This window comes from Haemorhous mexicanus, chromosome W (assembly GCF_027477595.1).
Source record: "Haemorhous mexicanus isolate bHaeMex1 chromosome W, bHaeMex1.pri, whole genome shotgun sequence".
Lineage (NCBI taxonomy): Eukaryota > Metazoa > Chordata > Aves > Passeriformes > Fringillidae > Haemorhous > Haemorhous mexicanus.
In genome coordinates this window covers 1,357,646-1,376,736 of record NC_082380.1, presented here as the reverse complement: position 1 = coordinate 1,376,736, position 19,091 = coordinate 1,357,646, and the positions used below count along the sequence as shown (strand labels likewise).

General features: G+C 46.8%; 1 protein-coding gene and 1 long non-coding RNA gene across 2 annotated transcripts; one reads left to right on the top strand and one right to left on the bottom strand.

The window, feature by feature from the left end:
* Positions 1-614: 614 nt before the first annotated feature.
* Positions 615-14,233, bottom strand: LOC132341441 (uncharacterized). The gene is made up of 2 exons (XM_059873030.1): positions 14,095-14,233; positions 615-9,657 (listed from the first exon to the last, which is right to left on the bottom strand). The coding sequence occupies exon 2, from the start codon at positions 3,871-3,873 to the stop codon at positions 2,896-2,898; it is 978 nt and encodes a 325-aa protein (XP_059729013.1). The 5' UTR covers positions 3,874-9,657; positions 14,095-14,233; the 3' UTR covers positions 615-2,895.
* Positions 13,703-18,661, top strand: LOC132341442 (uncharacterized). Its single transcript, XR_009490212.1, has 3 exons — positions 13,703-14,863; positions 14,982-16,958; positions 17,792-18,661. It is a non-coding gene; the product is annotated as an uncharacterized LOC132341442 (long non-coding RNA).
* Positions 18,662-19,091: the final 430 nt, after the last annotated feature.

Sequence of the window (19,091 nt, the reverse complement as noted above, 5' to 3'; positions counted from 1 at the left end):
TTCAATAAGGTGCTTCCTCTAGAGAGAAAGAGTTTCCCTGAACAGCCGGAGCTGTAGTTACCAAGGAAACAGAGCTCAGGGCAGGACCGGGCGGGTGAGGGGAGGATATCCCGCCGAGGCTCGGTCCTCCAAAGGAGGGACGTAGGCGTGGTCTGCTGCAGGAATGGCCAGAGGAGGGAGCATTTCCGGGGGATACAAGATGGGAGCACGGGTAGCTTGCATGTGGTTAATGGTGGCTGAGTCAACAGCTCTCGGCAGAGGCAAAGCAGCAGCGGCGGCGCCCAGCGCAGCCGGCACGGGCAGGGCAGCCGGGGATTGGGCACTGGGGGAAGCGGTCAGGGATGGGACGTCTGGGACCGATGGGACCACTGGCACTGTCGGGGCAGTGGTCATAGACCATGCAGCAGGAGGGACCCCAGGCATGGCCGTTAGGGCGGCTGCGGACCAGGCAGCCGCGACCAGGGCAGACCAATTCACCGGCGGGGCCAGGGCTGGGGTGTGGGCAGGGACAGGTGGAGCTGCCGTGGGCAGCAAGCCCGCACTTGGGACGGGAACGGGGGCAGGTGGAGCTGACGTGGGCAGTGAAATAAACAGGGCAGGAGATTTTCCACCTTTTAATGCCTTTATTAAAGCGATCAGCTCAAAGTGGGGTTTTGGCAGATCTGCATAGTTCTGCCGCCGCTCCCAGCAGTGACTCAGAAGAGGAGGATTTGCAGCTCTGTCCCCTAGGGGGCAGAGCCGGGAGTCCTGTCCTCGCAAGGGCAGTGGGGGTATACCCAGTTTTCTCAGTTTGGGTTATCAGTCCAGGGGGTCCTGGGTCTGACTGGCATCATTTTTAGTTGGGGCGAGGTGTGACTGAGGTTTTCAAGCGTCTCTGCCGGCTTTGGACCTCGGCCCTGCTGTCCAGACACCACCCTGACCTCTCAATTCCGCTTTGGCTCATCTTTTTTGGGGTATTTTCCAGGATTTGGTGAAGGTCCCGTCCCAGTGCAGTTTGGGTTTTGAGATAAATTTGCATGTCTCCTGAGATGCAAATCCTCCTGGCAACAGGCTAGGGTGGTTCTGAAAAACAAGAATTCTCTACAATAGAGAGTTAAACGGCGGTACTTAAGGATACTTAAGAGGTTATTCCAACATTTCCCTAACAAAGAACTCTTGGCCAGCGATCAATTCCCAGCTCAACTGAAAACTCCTCTGCAGCCCCTTCTCTTAAAAAAAACGGTAACTTGTTTGTTCATAACAGTTCCCCCCTCTTTTTCTTTGATCGAGCTTAAACCTAAGCTCGCATCTACTTTAATTTTTTGTATTGATTATAAATTTATTGAGCAGTCTTGTAATCATAGTTACTTAACTTTGCTACATTCTTTGGTTTCCTCAGGTTGGCCTGAACGGCAGGTACCACTATTTTAAAGGCACAGAGACATAAGCACAGAAAAAAAACCAATCCTCCAAGTATACACACAGTGGGGAAAGTCACTTTTTCCCATAAATCTTTTTTGAAAGTCCATAGGTTATCCCACCAACTGGAATCAAGTGTAGGAGTTTGTTCTTGGTTGTTTACATGTGCTAGTTTTTTTATCTCGTTTGAGAGGTTTCTAATAATTGTATTCTTTATTTCTAATACTGCCTGGAGCTTGATGATTTTATTTAACATAGATATCGGGGTCTGAATTGGGCCCTTACAATTTTGACTTCTCTCAATTTCTATTGTACTTTGCTTCTTCTGTTTGGTTTCTCTTAAATCTTTGTATATAGGAACTCCTAAACTTGATCCAGACTCTTTGTGTAATGAAATGTTGTGTTATCATTCCAGTAGTGCAACCACCAGACCAATCTCCTGACAATTTAGTGTATGCTGTAATACCAGAGATCAAAACCAGGGGTTTAGGGCTTTCCCAACATTTACACAGTTCTTTCATTTTCCTAAAGGGGTTTATCTCTTTTTCAGTACACTCATATGCTTCATAGTAAATACTCTTGTCCCTTTCTTTTTTCTTAACAGACAAAACTGCTAAATACCTTTTACAAACCATTTTTCTTACCACTTTTACCATCTCTTGTCTTTTTACCAGATTTATCAAGCTTGCTTCAGTAGCATCACGTTCAAAGCTCAAACCGGCTTCTCCTACAGGGCACTCTCCCAGGAGTTGCTGCATAAAAGTGGCAGTATTATGGGCCATCCATCTTTTCTCATCCTTTTCACAAAAGACCAATTGAGAGAGGTTAACACATTTAGGGTTAAAACTTGTATGGACTCTCGACAAGGAGCTTATTTCTCTCTCCTCGAGGGGTTGGTAGCACTCACAGCACGGCTTTCCTGGGCTCCCCAGAGCACCAGCAATTAAAGCCATCATTACTACCCTTCCCAAGAGTCCGGTATGGGTCATCTTACACAGCATGCCCCCACCCGGTCTTGCCTCTTGAGGATTTCACTTAGACGAAGTTTTCTTTTTAAGCCTTTTAAGAGTCTTTTTTTTTTACCCGCTTCTCTGGTTACCTCTCTTGGTCTGTCCTTACTAATTTTTATTTCTCCTAGGGAGGGTACTCTGTAGAAGATTACCTTGGAATGTTTGATTTTGAGTTGGGGGAGTTTACCCAGAATTTTTATCAGAATTACTTAAACTTTTTTTTTTTTTTTAACGTTTTACAAACTTCATTTAAACAGAAAACTGTCTTACAACACTCTTAGATATGTTATGATTCTGATACCAAACTCTTTCTATACAGTTCAGTCTTTTTGACTCTTCCTTCTGAGAGTCAATTTTAAGTCATTTGGTCCTTTTATAACTGTATACTCAGGTGAATCAACTGGTGCTGTAGTTGAATCTTGAGCAGTGCCCGGAGGTGGGAGTGGTGTGCAATCTGGTCCTGTGCCCGGGGGTGAAATTGGCCCTTTTATCCTCTTAACGTGAGTCCAATATTTTTCTCTGGTCCGCACAGCTGAATTGTTACGAGGAGTACCTGGAAGGGGCCTTCAAATTTAGGCATTAATGATCCAGTATTCCATGACTTTATCCGAACCCAGTCTCCTGGGTTAATGTTATGAACCTTTGCTTCAAGAGGGGAAGTCTGGGGGAGGTATCCTCTTTTTCTAAGTCCTTCCAGGGTCCTTCCAATGATTTCTAAATACTTTCTGGTAGCCTCTTCTCCTTCTAGATAGTCTCCTGTGCTATAGGGTGTTAATAAGAATGGCAGTCCAAACATCATTTCATAGGGTGAAATCCTTATGTAAGACCGAGGTCTTGTTCTGATGCGCAAAAGGGCTAGGGGCAAACACTTCAGCCAATTCAATTTTGTCTCTTCTACCAATTTAGTTAATACATTTTTGAGTGTTTTGTTCATCTGCTCCACTCTCCCAGAACTCTGGGGGTGCCACGGAGTATTTAATCTCCATTCTATTCTTAAGGCTCTGATTATATTTTGCAATGTTTGGGCTACAAAGTGTGAACCTCGGTCTGAGTCTATGGTGTTCACTATTCCATATCTGGGAATAATGTTTTCCAAAATTACACTTGCCACAACTTGGGCTGTTTCCCTTCTAATCGGGAAAGCTTCCACCCAATGGGTGAGATGATCTACTATAACCAGTAGATATTTGTACCCCTGCACTGGGGGCATCTCAGTGAAATCTATCTGTATGCTTTGGAAAGGTCTTAGAGCCAATTCCCTTCCCCCAGGGACTACCTGTCTCATGACTTTCTGGTTCACTTTTTGACAAATGAAACAGCCTTTTGTAATTGCTTTTGCTAGGCTATATACACCTATGCACAGGCTATTTCTTAAGAAATGATCACATAGCCCCTGAACTCCCCAGTGGGTTAGTTTATGTAGTTCTGTTAGCACTGCTCGAGCAAGTGCTTTATTCAAAAACATCTGTCCATCTGAACCACTCCCCTTGTTGTCCTTGATGTAACTTTAAATCTTTTATAACCTCTAACTCTTTTTCACTAAATATGGGTTCTTCTCTTCTTTCTCTCTCTCCAGGTGTGGTTTCTGCTTTAAGAACTTTCACTGGATCCCCTGGTTCTAAAGCTGCTTCCTTTGCTATCTGATCAGCCAATCGGTTTCCTCTAACTTCCAGACTGTTTCCTCTTTGGTGCCCTTTTATATGGACCACCGCTATTTTTCTTGGTTTCTGTAGAGATTCTAATACGGACCTGACCAGGTTTTCATGGGCTAGGCTTTTTCCTTTTGAACTTAGATATCCACGCTCCTCCCATATTTTCCCAAATGTGTGAACTATCCCAAATGCATATTGGGAGTCTGTATAAATGGTTCCCCGGTCCCCCTCCAGTAAGTCTAATCCTCTTTTCAGGGCATATATTTCACAACTTTGAGCTGACCAGTTTGGGGGTAGTTTCCCTTTTTCATTAATTTGTAAAGTCTCTCCATCTATGATGGCATAACCTGAAGCTCTTTTCCCATCTACTACCCTTGAAGAGCCATCTATGAACAAGATTCTTCCAGTTGCTAGAGGCTGATCTTCTAAATCCTCTCTTACTTTTGCTTGGAGGTTAATCAATTCAAGGCAATTATGTTCTAAATTCTCTACAGGCTCTCCCATTAGAAATTGTGCTGGATTAAGGGAATTGGATGTAATAAATTCCAAGTCACCTGTGTTCATTAGTATAATTTCATATTTTAATATTCTGGCATCGGTTAGCCACTGCTGAGCCCTCTGGCTCAGCACTGTTTTAAGATCGTGAGGAGTATGTACCCTAATTTTTCCTTGTAAGGTTAATTTTTTGGTCTCTTCAATCAGGATAGCAGTTGCTGCTACTGCTTGTATACAGACTGGCCAGCCTCTAGCCACTGGGTCTAACAATTTGGAGATGTAAGCCACGGGTTTTCTGCAGCCTCCCCACTCTTGAGTTAGTACACCATAGGCTATACCCTCTTCAGCACTCACAAACAGGTCAAAGCCCTTCCTGAGGTCTGGTAGGCTTAAAACCGGGGCAGAAGACAATTTGTTTTTTAGGTTTTCCAGTTGTTGATCATCTGCTGCTGTCCAAGTCAAAGGATCTGGAGCTACTAATTTACTGTATAAAAATTTTACACTCTGCGTATATTGATCTAACCATAACTTGCAATATCCAAACAGGCCTAGAAGTTTTCTCACATCTCTTTTTGTTTTTGGGGCTGGGAGAGATAGTATGCCTGAAATTCTATCAGGACTTAACTTCTTATATCCTCCTCCTGTTATGTGCCCCAGATATGTTACTTCAGATTGCACAAACTGTAGTTTTTCTTGGGAAACTTTTAGTCCCTTCTCCCCCAGAAAATTCAAAAGCTTAATACTAGTTGTTCTGACCTGTTCTTTTCCCTTCCCCGACACCATCAGGTCATCAACATACTGCAGGATTTGTACTTCTTCTTCAGGAACAAACTGTTCTAACAAACTCTCCAGGGCTTGTCCAATGAGATTGGGTGATTCTGTGAACCCCTGTGGTAATCGGGTCCACCTTAGCTGTTGTTTCCTTTTTGTATTTGGATCCTCCCATTCAAAGGCAAACCAATCCCTACATTCCGTTGCCAAAGGACATGCCCAAAAAGCATCTTTCAAATCTATGACTGTGAACCAAGCACGTTCTCTTGGAATCCGACTTAGAAGACTATACGGGTTGGGCACAACTGGATGTCTAGCAATGGTCCTTTTGTTGACCTCTCTCAGATCTTGTACCAGCCTATATTTCCCTTCAGCTTTCTTAACTGCCAGTATAGGGGTATTGTGTGGTGACATACAGGGTTCTAAAATTCCCTCTTGCAACAGTTGTTCAATAACTATTGCAAGCCCCTTCTTTCCTTCTAGGGAAATTGGATACTGTTTAACCCGTATGGGTGAAGTATCATCTTGCATTTTTATTGTTATCGGTGTAATGTCCAATAGGCCCCGCCTTCCCCCTTCAGCCCATACCTCGGGATTTATTTCTGCGATATCCTCTTGGGATATCTTCATTATTTGTACCACCATCCTCCCTTCTCTTGGGACAATCCCAACCCCCAAATGAACCTGCAGATCTCTTCCTAACAAACTTTTTTCTAACTTAGGCAGATAAATAAAATTAGCTTCATACTGTCTGGAGTTTCCCATTATTTTCACATCTTCTATCACTGATGCTCTAAATGGTTTCCCTTCAGCCCCTAACACTTCACAGAATTTTTTTCCCACTGACATACCTCCTGGTACTTTTTTCAAACAGGACTTATCTGCTCCTGTATCAACCAAAAATTCAAATTCTTCATTTAGGGGTCCCACCTCAAAGTTTACCAAGGGCTCCTCTAGATGTTGCATTGGGTCCCCTAAAGTATAAAGCCCTTGACACCCCTAATCGTCACCCCTAAGAATCCTCCCTAAATTGTCTTGTTCCCTGGCTATTGCCTCATCAATACTGAGCTTTCTACATGACTTTCTAATGTGTCCAGTTTCCCCACAGTAATAACAATGCTTTTCACTCAAAGGGACTTGAGGTCTTGCCATTCCTCTAGTCCCTGACTGTACTGGCCTATCCTTGCCTCCTCCTGGTGATGGACCCGACCACTCTTTTGTTCCCTTGTATCGTGGGATAGTATTGCTTGCCCCTACACTTTCTCTAGCTACTGTCACCATGATCTTAGCCTTAGCCTTTGCTTTTTCTTCTTCCCTCCTTAAATACACCTTTAATGCTTCTCTCAGTAACTCATTAATGTCCTTCTCTTGCCAATCTTCAATATTTTCCAGTTTTCTCCGTATATCAGGCCAAGATTTGGTAACAAATTGGACCTTTAGTAACACTTGGCCTTCCGTGGTGTCTGGGTCTATTTTGGAATACAGCTGGAAATTCTGCTTTAGGCAATTAAGCCAAGTAGCAGGAGTTTCATCCTTCTCTTGTGCACCCTCAAATGCCAATTTGGTATTAGTTCCTTTGGGAACTGACTCTTTGATCCCCCGAATTATCAAAGACCTATATTCCATCATGGCCTTCCTCCCCTCCTACTGATTAGGGTTCCAGTTGGGATCCATTAGTGGCAATTTCTGTTCACCTGATGGCACCTGGGGTCCTGGATGGTTATCTTTCTCCCAAATTCTTATGCCAGCCACCTTAATCATCTGGACCTCTTCTGGGGAGAATAATATATTCAGAATGGAATTCATCTCCCCCCAAGTGTAGATATTTGGACCTAAGAATTGATCCACTTGGTTAGCTATACCCACTGGGTCCTCAACTAAATGCCCTAACTCCTTCTTAAATCCTCTCACCTCAGAAGCAGTTAGAGGAGCGTTCACAAAGCCAACACCTCCTGCTACCCCTCCCATAAGAACTTCTCTGAGGGGAAAAAGTCTCTCTACCTTGGAGGTCTTAGATCAGGTATTGCAGTATGGCCCATCCTCAGACACTGAACTACCAATTTGAGAGACATCAGGATTCCCCTGAACTCTCTGCAGGTCACCAGGTGTATTTGGTGATAACGGTTTATCAGGCAAGGAGGCATTTGTGTCTCAGCTAGGAGGAGGTAAAGGGACAGAAATAGGACGGGGGAGAAGAGCCTGAATGCATATTAAGTGGAGCTTGAGAAGGGGTAGTGAATGTAGCCTGTGGAATAGGCGCTTGTGGTGGTGCAGAAGGAACTGAGGGAGCTGAAGGGGGTGCCGAGGGAGTGGTTACTAGGGGAGATACTGGGTCTACCGCAGAGGAAGCCAAAGGGATAGAAGGAATTACAGGAGGTGGTAATGAGATAGCAGCCGGGGGAAAGGCCGGATCTGCTCTTTGAGGTGCCCGAGGAAGAGGATTATAAGGTAAAGGGGCACCCGGCGGTAAATAATCCAGGGGATCCCATCTTTTACTAATTCCAACATCCCCTCCTTCATTCCCCTCTTTCTTCCTCTGAACCTTACAAATTCTCACACCCTCATCCCCGATAGCATTTTTTAACCAACAATCTACATACAATAATTGCTCGGGATCGGTGTCCTCCCGAGCTGTCAGATAGTGACTCAGCTGCTGACACATCCACTTGTCCTTTGTCCCACACCAGGGCCATCCCCCCTGCACTTCTAATTCTGGCCAAACTTCTACACAGTAATGGATCATCTTAACCTTATCTAATCCCTCTGTGGCCTCTATAGAATCCCATCTCTCTAACAGTTCTCCTAAGGGACTATTGGGAGGTATATTCCTCAGCCTCTTGCCGGCTTTCTTGCTTTTACATCCTCCCATTTTTCAGGTCTCAACAGAAAAAAATCTCAAGAAAAAATTGCCTGAAGCTCAGGACTTTATATTTATACTACTGCCTGATCTCTTGACTGCCTAACTAATGTCAGGTCTTATGTCTATCAGGACTTTAAACACGGAACCCCGGCCCAAGAGCCCGATTCGTGCCTGAATTCCTTCGTCAGGAAAAACCACTGCCTGATTTCTCTACGTATCAGGACTTAAAACCCGGCTTCCTTCGCTGAGGCCTGACTTCCCTCGTCAGGACTTAAAACCCGGCTTCCTTCGCCGAGGCCTGACTTCCTTCGTCAGGACTTAGTTTGCCTGCAGGGCTTTGGGCTTGCTCGAATCCTTCTTGAGACTTACAATCTGCCTAACTTCCTTCATCAGGACTTAAAACCCGGCTTCCTTCGCCGAGGCCTGGCTTCCTTCGTCAGGACTTAGTTTGTGTGCCACTCACCCAAAATTCCTCCGCACGCCCGGAGGGGGGGGGGCCCTCTTTCCCCCTTCGGAAGCTCTCACTCACACTAATTCCACACGCTTCCCTCCGTTCCCGGCCGGCCCCCTCGCGGGAGTCCGAAAACGCGGTACAAGGAGGTCTGTCCTAGGTTGACTATATGATGCTTTTATCCCCAATTGTCTCATTCCGTTTCTGCTGAATAGTAAGTTTTGCACCTTTAAGACTTGCTCCAAGGATTGAGGGGGGGAGAGGAGGCGCGCAGTTTGTTTTCAGACACTGAACTCACTCCTACACATTCCTGCTTCTGGACTGTGTGTTTTCTGCGGATGAACAGACGGCAGGACAGGGCTCTTTTTTTTCCTTGCTTTTTAGTTAGTTTAGCTAGCTGAGGCAAAGAAGTTCCCTGGACTGCGCTTTTTTTCCCTTTTTTCCCCTTTCTCTGGACCTGTTCACACCTGCTCTGGACTGAACAACCATAAGAGCACCAGCAGCTCGCCTCGGTGGGCCGGGCCGGGCCTGGGCCACGGCATTTCCAGCGCCGGAGGGACTGATAAGGGACTGAGTGAGCTGAACTGGAATCTGGGGAGGGGACTTTCTGGGTGTGTCATCTCCTTTGGAGCAGCAAGGGGTTTTATTGTTTAATATTAAGTTTTCTTGTTTAATAAATAGTTTTTTTCCACTTTTCTCCAAGGAAGTATTTTCTCCTGGACCGGTTGGGGGAGGGGTGGTAGAATCCGATTTCCTAGGGGGGCCCTTTGGGGGTTCTCTCCCAAATTTGCCCTGAACCAGGACAAGGTCCCACTCGCTTCGAAGATCTGGAAATAGCCAGTCCTCGTCTCCTTCACACTCCACCGGTATTTTCTCACCAATCCGGCGCTCCTTGGCGTCACTGGTCCTGAGCTGATCTCCTCTGCTCCTTATAGCCAGCTGTCCCATAGGTCGCAGGGTGGGCGACCGTCCCAGTCCTGTTGTCCTCTTCAGGCATGGAAATCCCGGACACCTCCCCAGCTGAAATTAACAGGGCAGGAGATTTTCCTCCTTTTAATGCCTTTATTAAAGCGATCAGCTCAAAGTGGGGTTTTGGCAGATCTGCATAGTTCTGCCGCCGCTCCCAGCAGTGACTCAGAAGAGGAGGATTTGCAGCTCTGTCCCCTAGGGGGCAGAGCCGGGAGTCCTGTCCTCGCAAGGGCAGTGGGGGTATACCCAGTTTTCTCAGTTTGGGTTATCAGTCCAGGGGGTCCTGGGTCTGACTGGCATCATTTTTAGTTGGGGCGAGGTGTGACTGAGGTTTTCAAGCGTCTCTGCCGGCTTTGGACCTCGGCCCTGCTGTCCAGACACCACCCTGACCTCTCAATTCCGCTTTGGCTCATCTTTTTTGGGGTATTTTCCAGGATTTGGTGAAGGTCCCGTCCCAGTGCAGTTTGGGTTTTGAGATAAATTTGCATGTCTCCTGAGATGCAAATATCTCCCTCTCCCCACCGTCCGAGGGGAGGTTGTCATCCTCCTGGCAACAGGCTAGGGTGGTTCTGAAAAACAAGAATTCTCTACAATAGAGAGTTAAACGGCGGTACTTAAGGATACTTAAGAGGTTATTCCAACATTTCCCTAACAAAGAACTCTTGGCCAGCGATCAATTCCCAGCTCAACTGAAAACTCCCCTGCATCGCCTTCTCTTAAAAAAAAATGGTAACTTTTTTGTTCATAACAGGCAGCGAGCTGGGACCGGGACAGGCGGAGCTGAGGCGGGCAGCGAGCCGGGACCTGAGACAGGCACCTCGGCCGCGCATGGAGGGGGCAAGACCTGCAAAGGATCCCACTCTTTTTCTGTTTTATCCTCTTGTCCCTCTCCCTTTTCTTTCACCCCTTTTTTCTTTTATTGCTTTGTCTCGGGGGTTTTTGATATTTTAAATATGTTATTTTCTTACGATCTCCCCCTTAGCATGTGGCATTTCTTCTGGATTAAACGGTTCTTTTGAATTTCGAAATAAATCCAGATCCTGACAAATCTAAACTTCTACTTGGATACTTTGAAATGGTCGACGAGCTAACTCACCATCTCCAAATCCTGGTTTTCTCATCACCTTTTTATTTATCTTTTGGCAAATTATACATCTTTCAGTTACTTGCTTTGCTACTCCAAAAATCCCAATGCACCCATAGTTCCTTAAAAAATGATCACACAAAGCCTGAGTACCCCAGTGGGTTTTCTGATGCATGTCTTCTAATATTTTCCTAGTAAGCATTTTATTAAGTAATTGTCCTCCATCAGGAAGTTTCCATTTCCCTGATTCATCTTGTTCACCTCCTATCTTGTTTAATTCTTTTTTCTCTGCTTCACTAAACTTTGGAATTTCCAATTTTTCCTCATTTGGAGTTAATATTAACATAACTCTTTCAGCTCCATTTTCTGCTGTATCTTTAGCTTTCTGATCTACCAAATTATTTCCTCCTATTTCTGGGGTCTTTCCCTTTTGGTGTCCCTTAAATGTACTATAGCTATCTCTCTTAGGTAATATTAATGCCTCTAAAACCTCTAAAATAAGTTCCTCATGTACTAACCCTTTTCCTCTTGAATTAAATAATCTTCCTCCTTTAAAAAATTTTTAAAAGCATGTACTACTCCAAAGGCATACCTTGAATCAGTATATACAGTTCCTTTATTTTGTGTTAAATATTCTAGTGCTCTTTTTAAAGTATATAATTCACAAGTTTGAGCTTTCTAGTTTAAGGATAATTTTCCTTTTTCCATAGTTTGCATGTTTTTCTCATCAACTACTGCATACTCTGTATTTTCTCCTTTTGCAAGGAGTTGAATCTCTGTCCGCTAACATAACTCCCAAAGGGCTATTTTGGGGTATCTCTGCTAGTATGCTTTTATTCCCCCTCCCCCCCTTCCCCCCCCCCCCCCATATCCAACTTACTGGTTTTCTGTTCCATTTTTCAAGATCTTATCTATTCATCCCCTGCCTCTGTTTTTCACTTTTCTCTAACAACCAAAATACCACTTTTCTTTCAACTACAAACATACAAAAATAAAAAACCTTTTTCTCACACTACTTTCCAATACATACACTTCCCTCCAAGGAGATTTAGTGAAGCTTAAAATACACAATCTACATTACATATACTTTCATTCGTCTACATTCACTCTTTATTTTTCATTCACTTCCACACATTCTTTCACACCCTCAGGACACGAAGTGTATCCCTGTTGCCAGAGAATCGTGGGTCCCTGTGGCCCCCCCGGCCTTGGGGTTGGCCTCTGGGTTTCAGTATCGCCGGGCCTCTGGGAAGGGCCCTGACTCTGATCGCCTCTGGTGCTAGTTCACCTGTGAGGCTGTCTTCGTGTCACTCACACTCTTTAGCCACAGCCCCCTCCACACGCCCGGGGGAATGATGGCTTGTTTATGGGTTACATACACCTCTTTCCACAGCCCCCTCCTTCCCACCCGCCTGGAAAGTTGAGGCTGATTTTGTGTTTGACTCACTCTCACACACACAACAAGACAACAATAAGGTACCTTTTACTTTCAAATCACCTATTATAATTTTAGGTGTTACTGGCCAGTCCCGGTGCTCTTGGATATCCCTCAATCCAGCTGTGCTGTCCAACCCTGGGTGCTCTTGGGCATATCCTCAATCTGGCAGAATTTTGTTCAACCTTGGATGCTCTTGGAATGTTAATCCCTCAACCCGACAGGTTTTAATTCTGGATGCTCTTGGTCACTCTTATCCCTCAGTCCAGCAGAATTTTTAGAGGCCCTTTCCTTTTGTCCCGTTTCCTGGTGGATTGGGCTAGGAAACTCTTCTGCTCCCTTCCTCTGAGGGGTCCAACCTGTCGCAGTCCTCGGCTAGATGGTGACAGTGGCGGGGGGGCGACAGTCCCCCTGTTTTAGGGCTCCGCAGAATTCCAGCTAGCAGGGGAGGCGCAGCATGGAACAAAAAGACCACAGCAGCATCACAGGCCTCGGGTGGCACTGGGTTACTTTATTTGATGTTACACTCCCTGAGTCTCGGGGTCCCAGGCAAGAAGCTGGGGGCAAACAGCAGCTTATAAAGGGGGACAGGTTTCAAGGGAGGATACAATGTAAGAACTGTGGGTGGAACACAATGCAGGGAATACAAGGGAGGAAAACTGCTTGGGACAGGAGGGGTTAAAAACTGGCTGTGGGAGGAAGGTGTCTGAAACTTGGCAGAAAAGTAGCTAAATAGCAAAAAGATAGACCGACACCTGGCTCAACTAAATAACAAAGGCAGATCTGTGTCCCTCTAAAATCAGGGGGAGAAAAACCCCCAAAGGACAAATCAAACAATAACCTTCAAAATAAAAACACAATGCAACACAACCCTTCCCTGAGACCCAGTCCCAGTTACCCCGGGGGATTCTCTCACTCCTTTTATCACTCGCTTCGTCTCTGTACTGGCTGCTTTTCTAGCAAAAAGACGGAAACGCAGCATGGGAGATCCCACACTCAGGTAGCAGGTCTGGGGTAACCAGCCCGCCTCTCATTCACACACACATATTCATTCCCCCATACCTGACCCCTCGGAAAGTTCTTACCAATCCTTTATCCTTTCTGGGTTCTTCGTGTGCACTACTACTCTTAGGGGGCCAAATACCGCGGTTTTAGGGAGCCTTTTTCCCTTTTCTTCGTTCTATTGCCTGCTTTTGTCCACCGATCGTAACCTGCATCTGTTGGTCAGACCAGGGGAAACAGAGCAAGGCTGCCAAATCAGGCAGGGCGCGCCTTCCTCACTCTGACTCTCCTAAAGCACCGGCAGCAAGGTGTTAGTAACCATCCTCTGCTACCGTAATTGTGAAAAACGCCAATCACTTGTTTTTAGAATTTTAATAGTTTAATAGTAATAAAATGGTTATAAAAATACTAATATAATTAGAGTAATAAAAATTTGGACAATTAGAATTTAGGACAATATGAGACAATAAGAACAAAGAGTTACGGAAGGTCCGGGTACCTTTTTCTGGGCAGCATAAGCCCGAAAAAGGACACACGTTAACAGAGGATTAACCCTTAAGAGCAATAGCCAGTTGCATATTCATACACCTCATACATGATGCATAAATTGCATTCAAACAAAGGATTCCTTCTGGTCAATGTCAACTTCTTCCTCTTAATCCTGACAGCGTCTTCAGGGCTGATCGAGGTGGGAAGAACTCAATAAGAGAGCAAAAAATTCTTTTTCTCTGAAAGATTAAGGTGTCCTGTGGCTGCTATCTCAGTGCAAGTCCACTCTTAAAAAAGTATCTTACATAGCATAATTTCTATTTTAACATTATGTTATAGCCTAAAACTATATTTACCACACTACTTAAGAAAATTAATACAGCATAACTTTCTAACATAACACATATAATATTCATTTTAATATTTGCGAAAAGCCAATCATATAATATGCATTTTTCACATGGTTGCATGGAGATACCTGTTCCGTGCCATCCCAGCCCTGGATAGTGGGTCAGAGATGGGGAGTTCGGAGGGTGGAGATGGCGCCGACACCCCGGGGAGAAGATCGCCAGACCGGGCAGCTTTCAGTTTTTCTCCGGCTCCACGTGGTCCGGCAAAAGGCGTGGGGACTCCCTGCGGAACCTGTCTCTCGTCTGGAGATTAGGTTCGGCCGACAAGTCTTGGTCCCTACGTCTCTGGGAGGTCGCTGTCTCCTCTTTCCGCCACAGCAATGCCGCCGAGAGCGATAGCCGCGTCTCGGTCAGGCCCGGGAGACGGCGCTTCCCTGCTTGCGCCGCTTTAGGCCCCTCCGTCGCCGCTGGCAGCGTCGGAACTATCACCACCGCGGCTGACAGGTCAGTTCTCCCCTTTCCTGCGAAGAGTTCCTAGTGGGCCGCTGCGGCAGCCAGCCCCGCCTTAGCCCACCCTGCCGGCCGGGGACCGACTCTTTCATGGCCGGCAGGAGATGCAGTTCCTGGCTTAAGATCCCCATCCCCACATCGACGGTGAGGGAGGAATCAGCTCCACCGTCGGCGGTCGCCACGACAACACTGATCGCTCTGTCAGCTTCCTTGTTGTCAGCCACGGAGCCTGCGCAGCTCTACCGGCCACGCCCATCGTCAATGCCCTCTGGTGGGTGTCTGTTCCAGCCGACCTCACACCCCTGGCTGGCTTCCCCCTCCTTTTCCATGGCACCTGCATGGACGACAGCGACCGTAACCCCTGCATCAGCGCCGTCTCTCCAAACGGTAAATCACACAGCAGGAGCTGTGTCTCCTTTTGCTCTCCCATCTTTGGTTGCGGAGCAACTGCCTCCTCCTCCTCCCGGCGTGGTGGCTGACTTGGTTGATTTAATGTCTTTTACAGCTTCGCCGTTGCAGCCCGCGGCGGTGGTGGTAGTGCCACCGGCCGCGGCCGCCCCGCCCACCAGCATGCCTCCAGCCAAGCCATCCGTGGCTGGGCCCCCGGCTGCGGCACGGCCGGCGGCTGGCCCCTGTGCATTTGGGCTTGCAACCGGCCCTTCGGCTTCGCGGTCCACAGTCAGTCATTCGACTTCAGAGCCTTTGGCCGACCCACCACTCCCTGCTGCCCGCAGGCTGTCCTCCCCATCCCTAGATGAGGACAGCAACAGCAATGAATGCCAGCAGCCAGCCCCCCGGCGGGGACGTGCCTTGGTGGTGGAACGCCGGCACGGACCGGCGGAATCATTGTCTTGTTGGGTGACAGTGCACCCCAAGAACCCTCGCAGCTTTTGGGATGCAGTTAAGATACGAGCTTCAGAAGCTGGGGATGGGGTCCTGTTGGACAGGACGGGAAGGCCATGGTGTACAGCTGACACCACACTTGCTCCGGGGCAAGGGGCCACAGATGTCGGTCAGACAGCTTAGCTGGTATCTGTGGGGGAAACACAGGTGGTTCAGGAGGACCATGTTCTGCCACGAGGCAAGGTGCAAGCTTTTCCTGTGTATAAACCTGTCCCAAATTCAGGACACTTCGACAGGCATGATGTGATTGCCTGGCGAGTGATCCAGGATTTACAAGAGAAGGTTGCAAAATATGGCCTTGGCTCCGTGCAAGTTATGCAGGCTCTCTGAATGATAAACTCAGACCTGCTTGCTCCCTTTGATATTAAACATATTGCTCAGGCACTGTTCCAGCCTGTGCAATATGAGGGTTTTTTTGACAGCTGGAGGCAGGCTGCTGAAAAGGTTGCAGCAAGCAACAGGCTTCTGCCTTGGGAAGACCCTAGGTATGGCGTGGGGGTGGACGCTCTCCTCGGAGAGCAGGCCTTTTCCAATCCTGATTTTCAGGCTACCTGGGACTCTGCCATTCTTGAGCAGTGTCAAAGGGTAGGATTTAATGCACTGTTGGAAACTATTGAGACGACCTCTCCCAGGCCACAGTTTACAATGATAATTCAAGGAGCAGGTAAGCCTTTTTTGCCATTTGCTGAGAAGCTTGCAGCTGCCCTGGAGAAACAGGTTGAGGATAATACCTTAAGGTGGATTTTATGCAAGCAGTTAGCTCGAGTCAACTCAAACAGTGAGTGCCAGAAGATCATAGATGCTCTTCCAGGTGACCCGACACTAGCAGATATGATCAATGCATGTGCCAAGACAGGTTCTGTAGACCACAGGGTGTCTGCTCTGGCGGTTGCTTTACAGCCAGGCCAGATACCCTTAGGGGGCGGACAACAGAAAAAGAGCAAAAATAAGGGCAAGAGAAAGCAAGGAACACCCAAACCAACAGGGCTGGGTGCCACCTTCTTGTGCTCTCGATGCCTAAGGGAAGGTCATTGTTAAGACCAATGCAAGGCTAAATTTCATGCCAATGGCCAGCCTTTGGTAGGCCCAGGAAATGGAATGATGAGCGCACAGGGGAATTTCGCACTGACACGAGTGATTCCTCAGAGCATGGCGCCGGCTCACGTCTGCCCAGCCAGCTCGGAGGCATCACCCACAGATCCGCCGGCGTGGATGTATGTACCACTGATGCAGTCGTCTTAGAATCCTGTTGTGAACATAAGGTTCCTTTGGACATGTTCGGAACTTTGGGACATGGACTGGGCATGCTGCTTGTGGGAAAATCTAGTGTCACCCACCAAGGAATCTTTGTTCACCCGGGAGTCACTGAGTCTGACTTTTCAGATCAGATTTGTGCCACGGTTTCCATGCCCTCCCCCCCGTCACTATTCCGGCAGGGACTGGGATTGCTCAACTTGTGCTTTTTCAGTCATGTGTCTCCAGGACTGACCAGCAGACTCATGGGAGTGGTGGCTTCGGATCCACAGGACTGCCACAAGCCCTCTGGTCTGCAGACATTTCTGCTCAGCGACCCCAGATGGTGTGTACCCTGACCCTACCGGGTGCCTGCCCACCGATGACTGAGCTTCAAGTTTTGATTGACAGAGGGGTGGATGTGACAGTCATATCCCTCTCTGCATGGCCTCCTACATGGCCTTTGTCCCCTGTGGGGTCACTCGTCATAGGGGTGGGGGGTGTGGCGCGTACCTTGTTGAGCCAACGCTTTGTGCTGATCAGTAATGCGAATGGGCAGACAGCTGCAGTTAGACCCTATGTCATTCCATCTCCGATCAATCTCTGGGGGCGGGATGTATTGGCTGCCTGAGGAGTGTGAATTGGGATGGATTTTAATTTAGGCCACTGCATTGAAAGGGGGAAAGATATCCTACGCTACCTTTATGGTGGCTGGTGGACAAACCCATTTGGGTTCATCAGTGGCCCCTGACAGAAGAAATTCATCCCCCTTCATCTACAGGGACATTAAGCCTTCTACTAGTCCCTGGAATACTCCCGTCTTTGTGATAAAGAAAAAATCTGGGAAATAGAGGTTGTTACAGGACCTCTGGAAAATTAATGCGGTGATGAAAAGCATGGGGGCATTGCAGCCTGGTATGCCCTCACCCACCATGATCCCTGCGGGATGGGAGATCTTGATCATTGATTTGAAGCATTGTTTTTTCACAATTTCTTTGCATCCTGATGACAAACCAAAGTTTGCCTTCATGGTGCCTTCAATGTGCAAACCAGAAAAAAAAAAAAAAGGGGGGGGAGATGCCTGAGAGGCCTGGAGAAACCAAATCAACCATCTTACAGCGCCACAGAATTCAGAGAATCCTGTCATTCTAAATCATTTTCTCTCATTGCATTCTTCAGGTGAGACACACCTGCCTCGAGTGAAACACGGGATATGAGACCTAGCCACTAATAAGTGGGAGGGCCTGTACGACCTTATCACTTGGGGCTGCGGGTATGCATGCGTTTCCACAGATATTGGAGTACGATGGGTACCTGTGAGGTGTGTCCGCCCTGACTTGCAACATCACAAACAGAATGTGGCCAACAGACAACCACCGAATGATGGTCAAGATGCCAACCATCAATCAGATGGCCCCTCCACGACTGGGGAGTGAACATTCCATCCTTTCTTTGCTTCTGAAAAAGGACTTTTGGCAGGCTAAGACTGTCAGTTCTTTGAACCAATTAATGATAAGTTGTTATTACATTATTAGACTTAGTATTGAGATTGTATTAGAATAAGTAAATGATTTTAGGATTGATAGTGCATTTCTTGTAAGAGGGAATAACAAGATCTGATCTCTCTGACCATTTCAAATCGGCATCCGATTGAGGTTCTTATTTAAAACTAGCAACTGCTAGAGGAACCTCTGGAGCTGTGTTTGTTCTCCTTCCTGCAAGGGGCCCCACAGAGGATTACAAACACCGCCTCCTCCTTTAAAAAAAAAGAGGGACCTGTGGATGAGACAGCCTGGTCAGAGAGCGAGAAAACCAGATAAGTTTTCTCACAGCAGACATGTGAGACTTTCAGGGAGTTGTAGTGAAATGATGATAGCTTGTTATTATAAACAACCTGCAGGTAGTGTTTTCCTACTCTCTGTTTTCCTGTTTTTCTCAAGGATTGTTTATAAGAAAGGTGTTTTTGTTAACTAGCAAATGAGGTGAAATGTATTGGAATAGTCTATAAAAAGAGAGGTTTTCGTATTAAAGCTACTACTGTGCAAACCAGCCTTCTTGGAGTTTGTGTTGTTTCTGACTCAATAGCAACATATAGCTTATTTAGCAAGTTTGCAAAAGTACAGAACACAGCTTGTAACAGGAATGTAACTTGTTTGGTAGAAACAACTTTGAACACAAGAATTTAGTTGCTAGGCAAAGGCCATAAAGATAAGATATATATTGTGAAAACTCAGTAAAGCATGACTCAAGTATTGTGGAAATCCGATAGAGCAGAACTTTTTGCTTAAGGAGCTAGCAAGAACCAGGTTCCTGGTCTTGGCCAGGACAAACTGACCTGAGAGTTAGCCAAACCTCCACCGCGCCTGCCCAGAGATGAGGTCAAGCAGCGAACACCTGAGGAAGACCTCTTACTTCATAGAGAAGACCCCTGCCCATGACCCCCAGGGGGTGTGGCACCCCAGAAGACTAATTATATTAT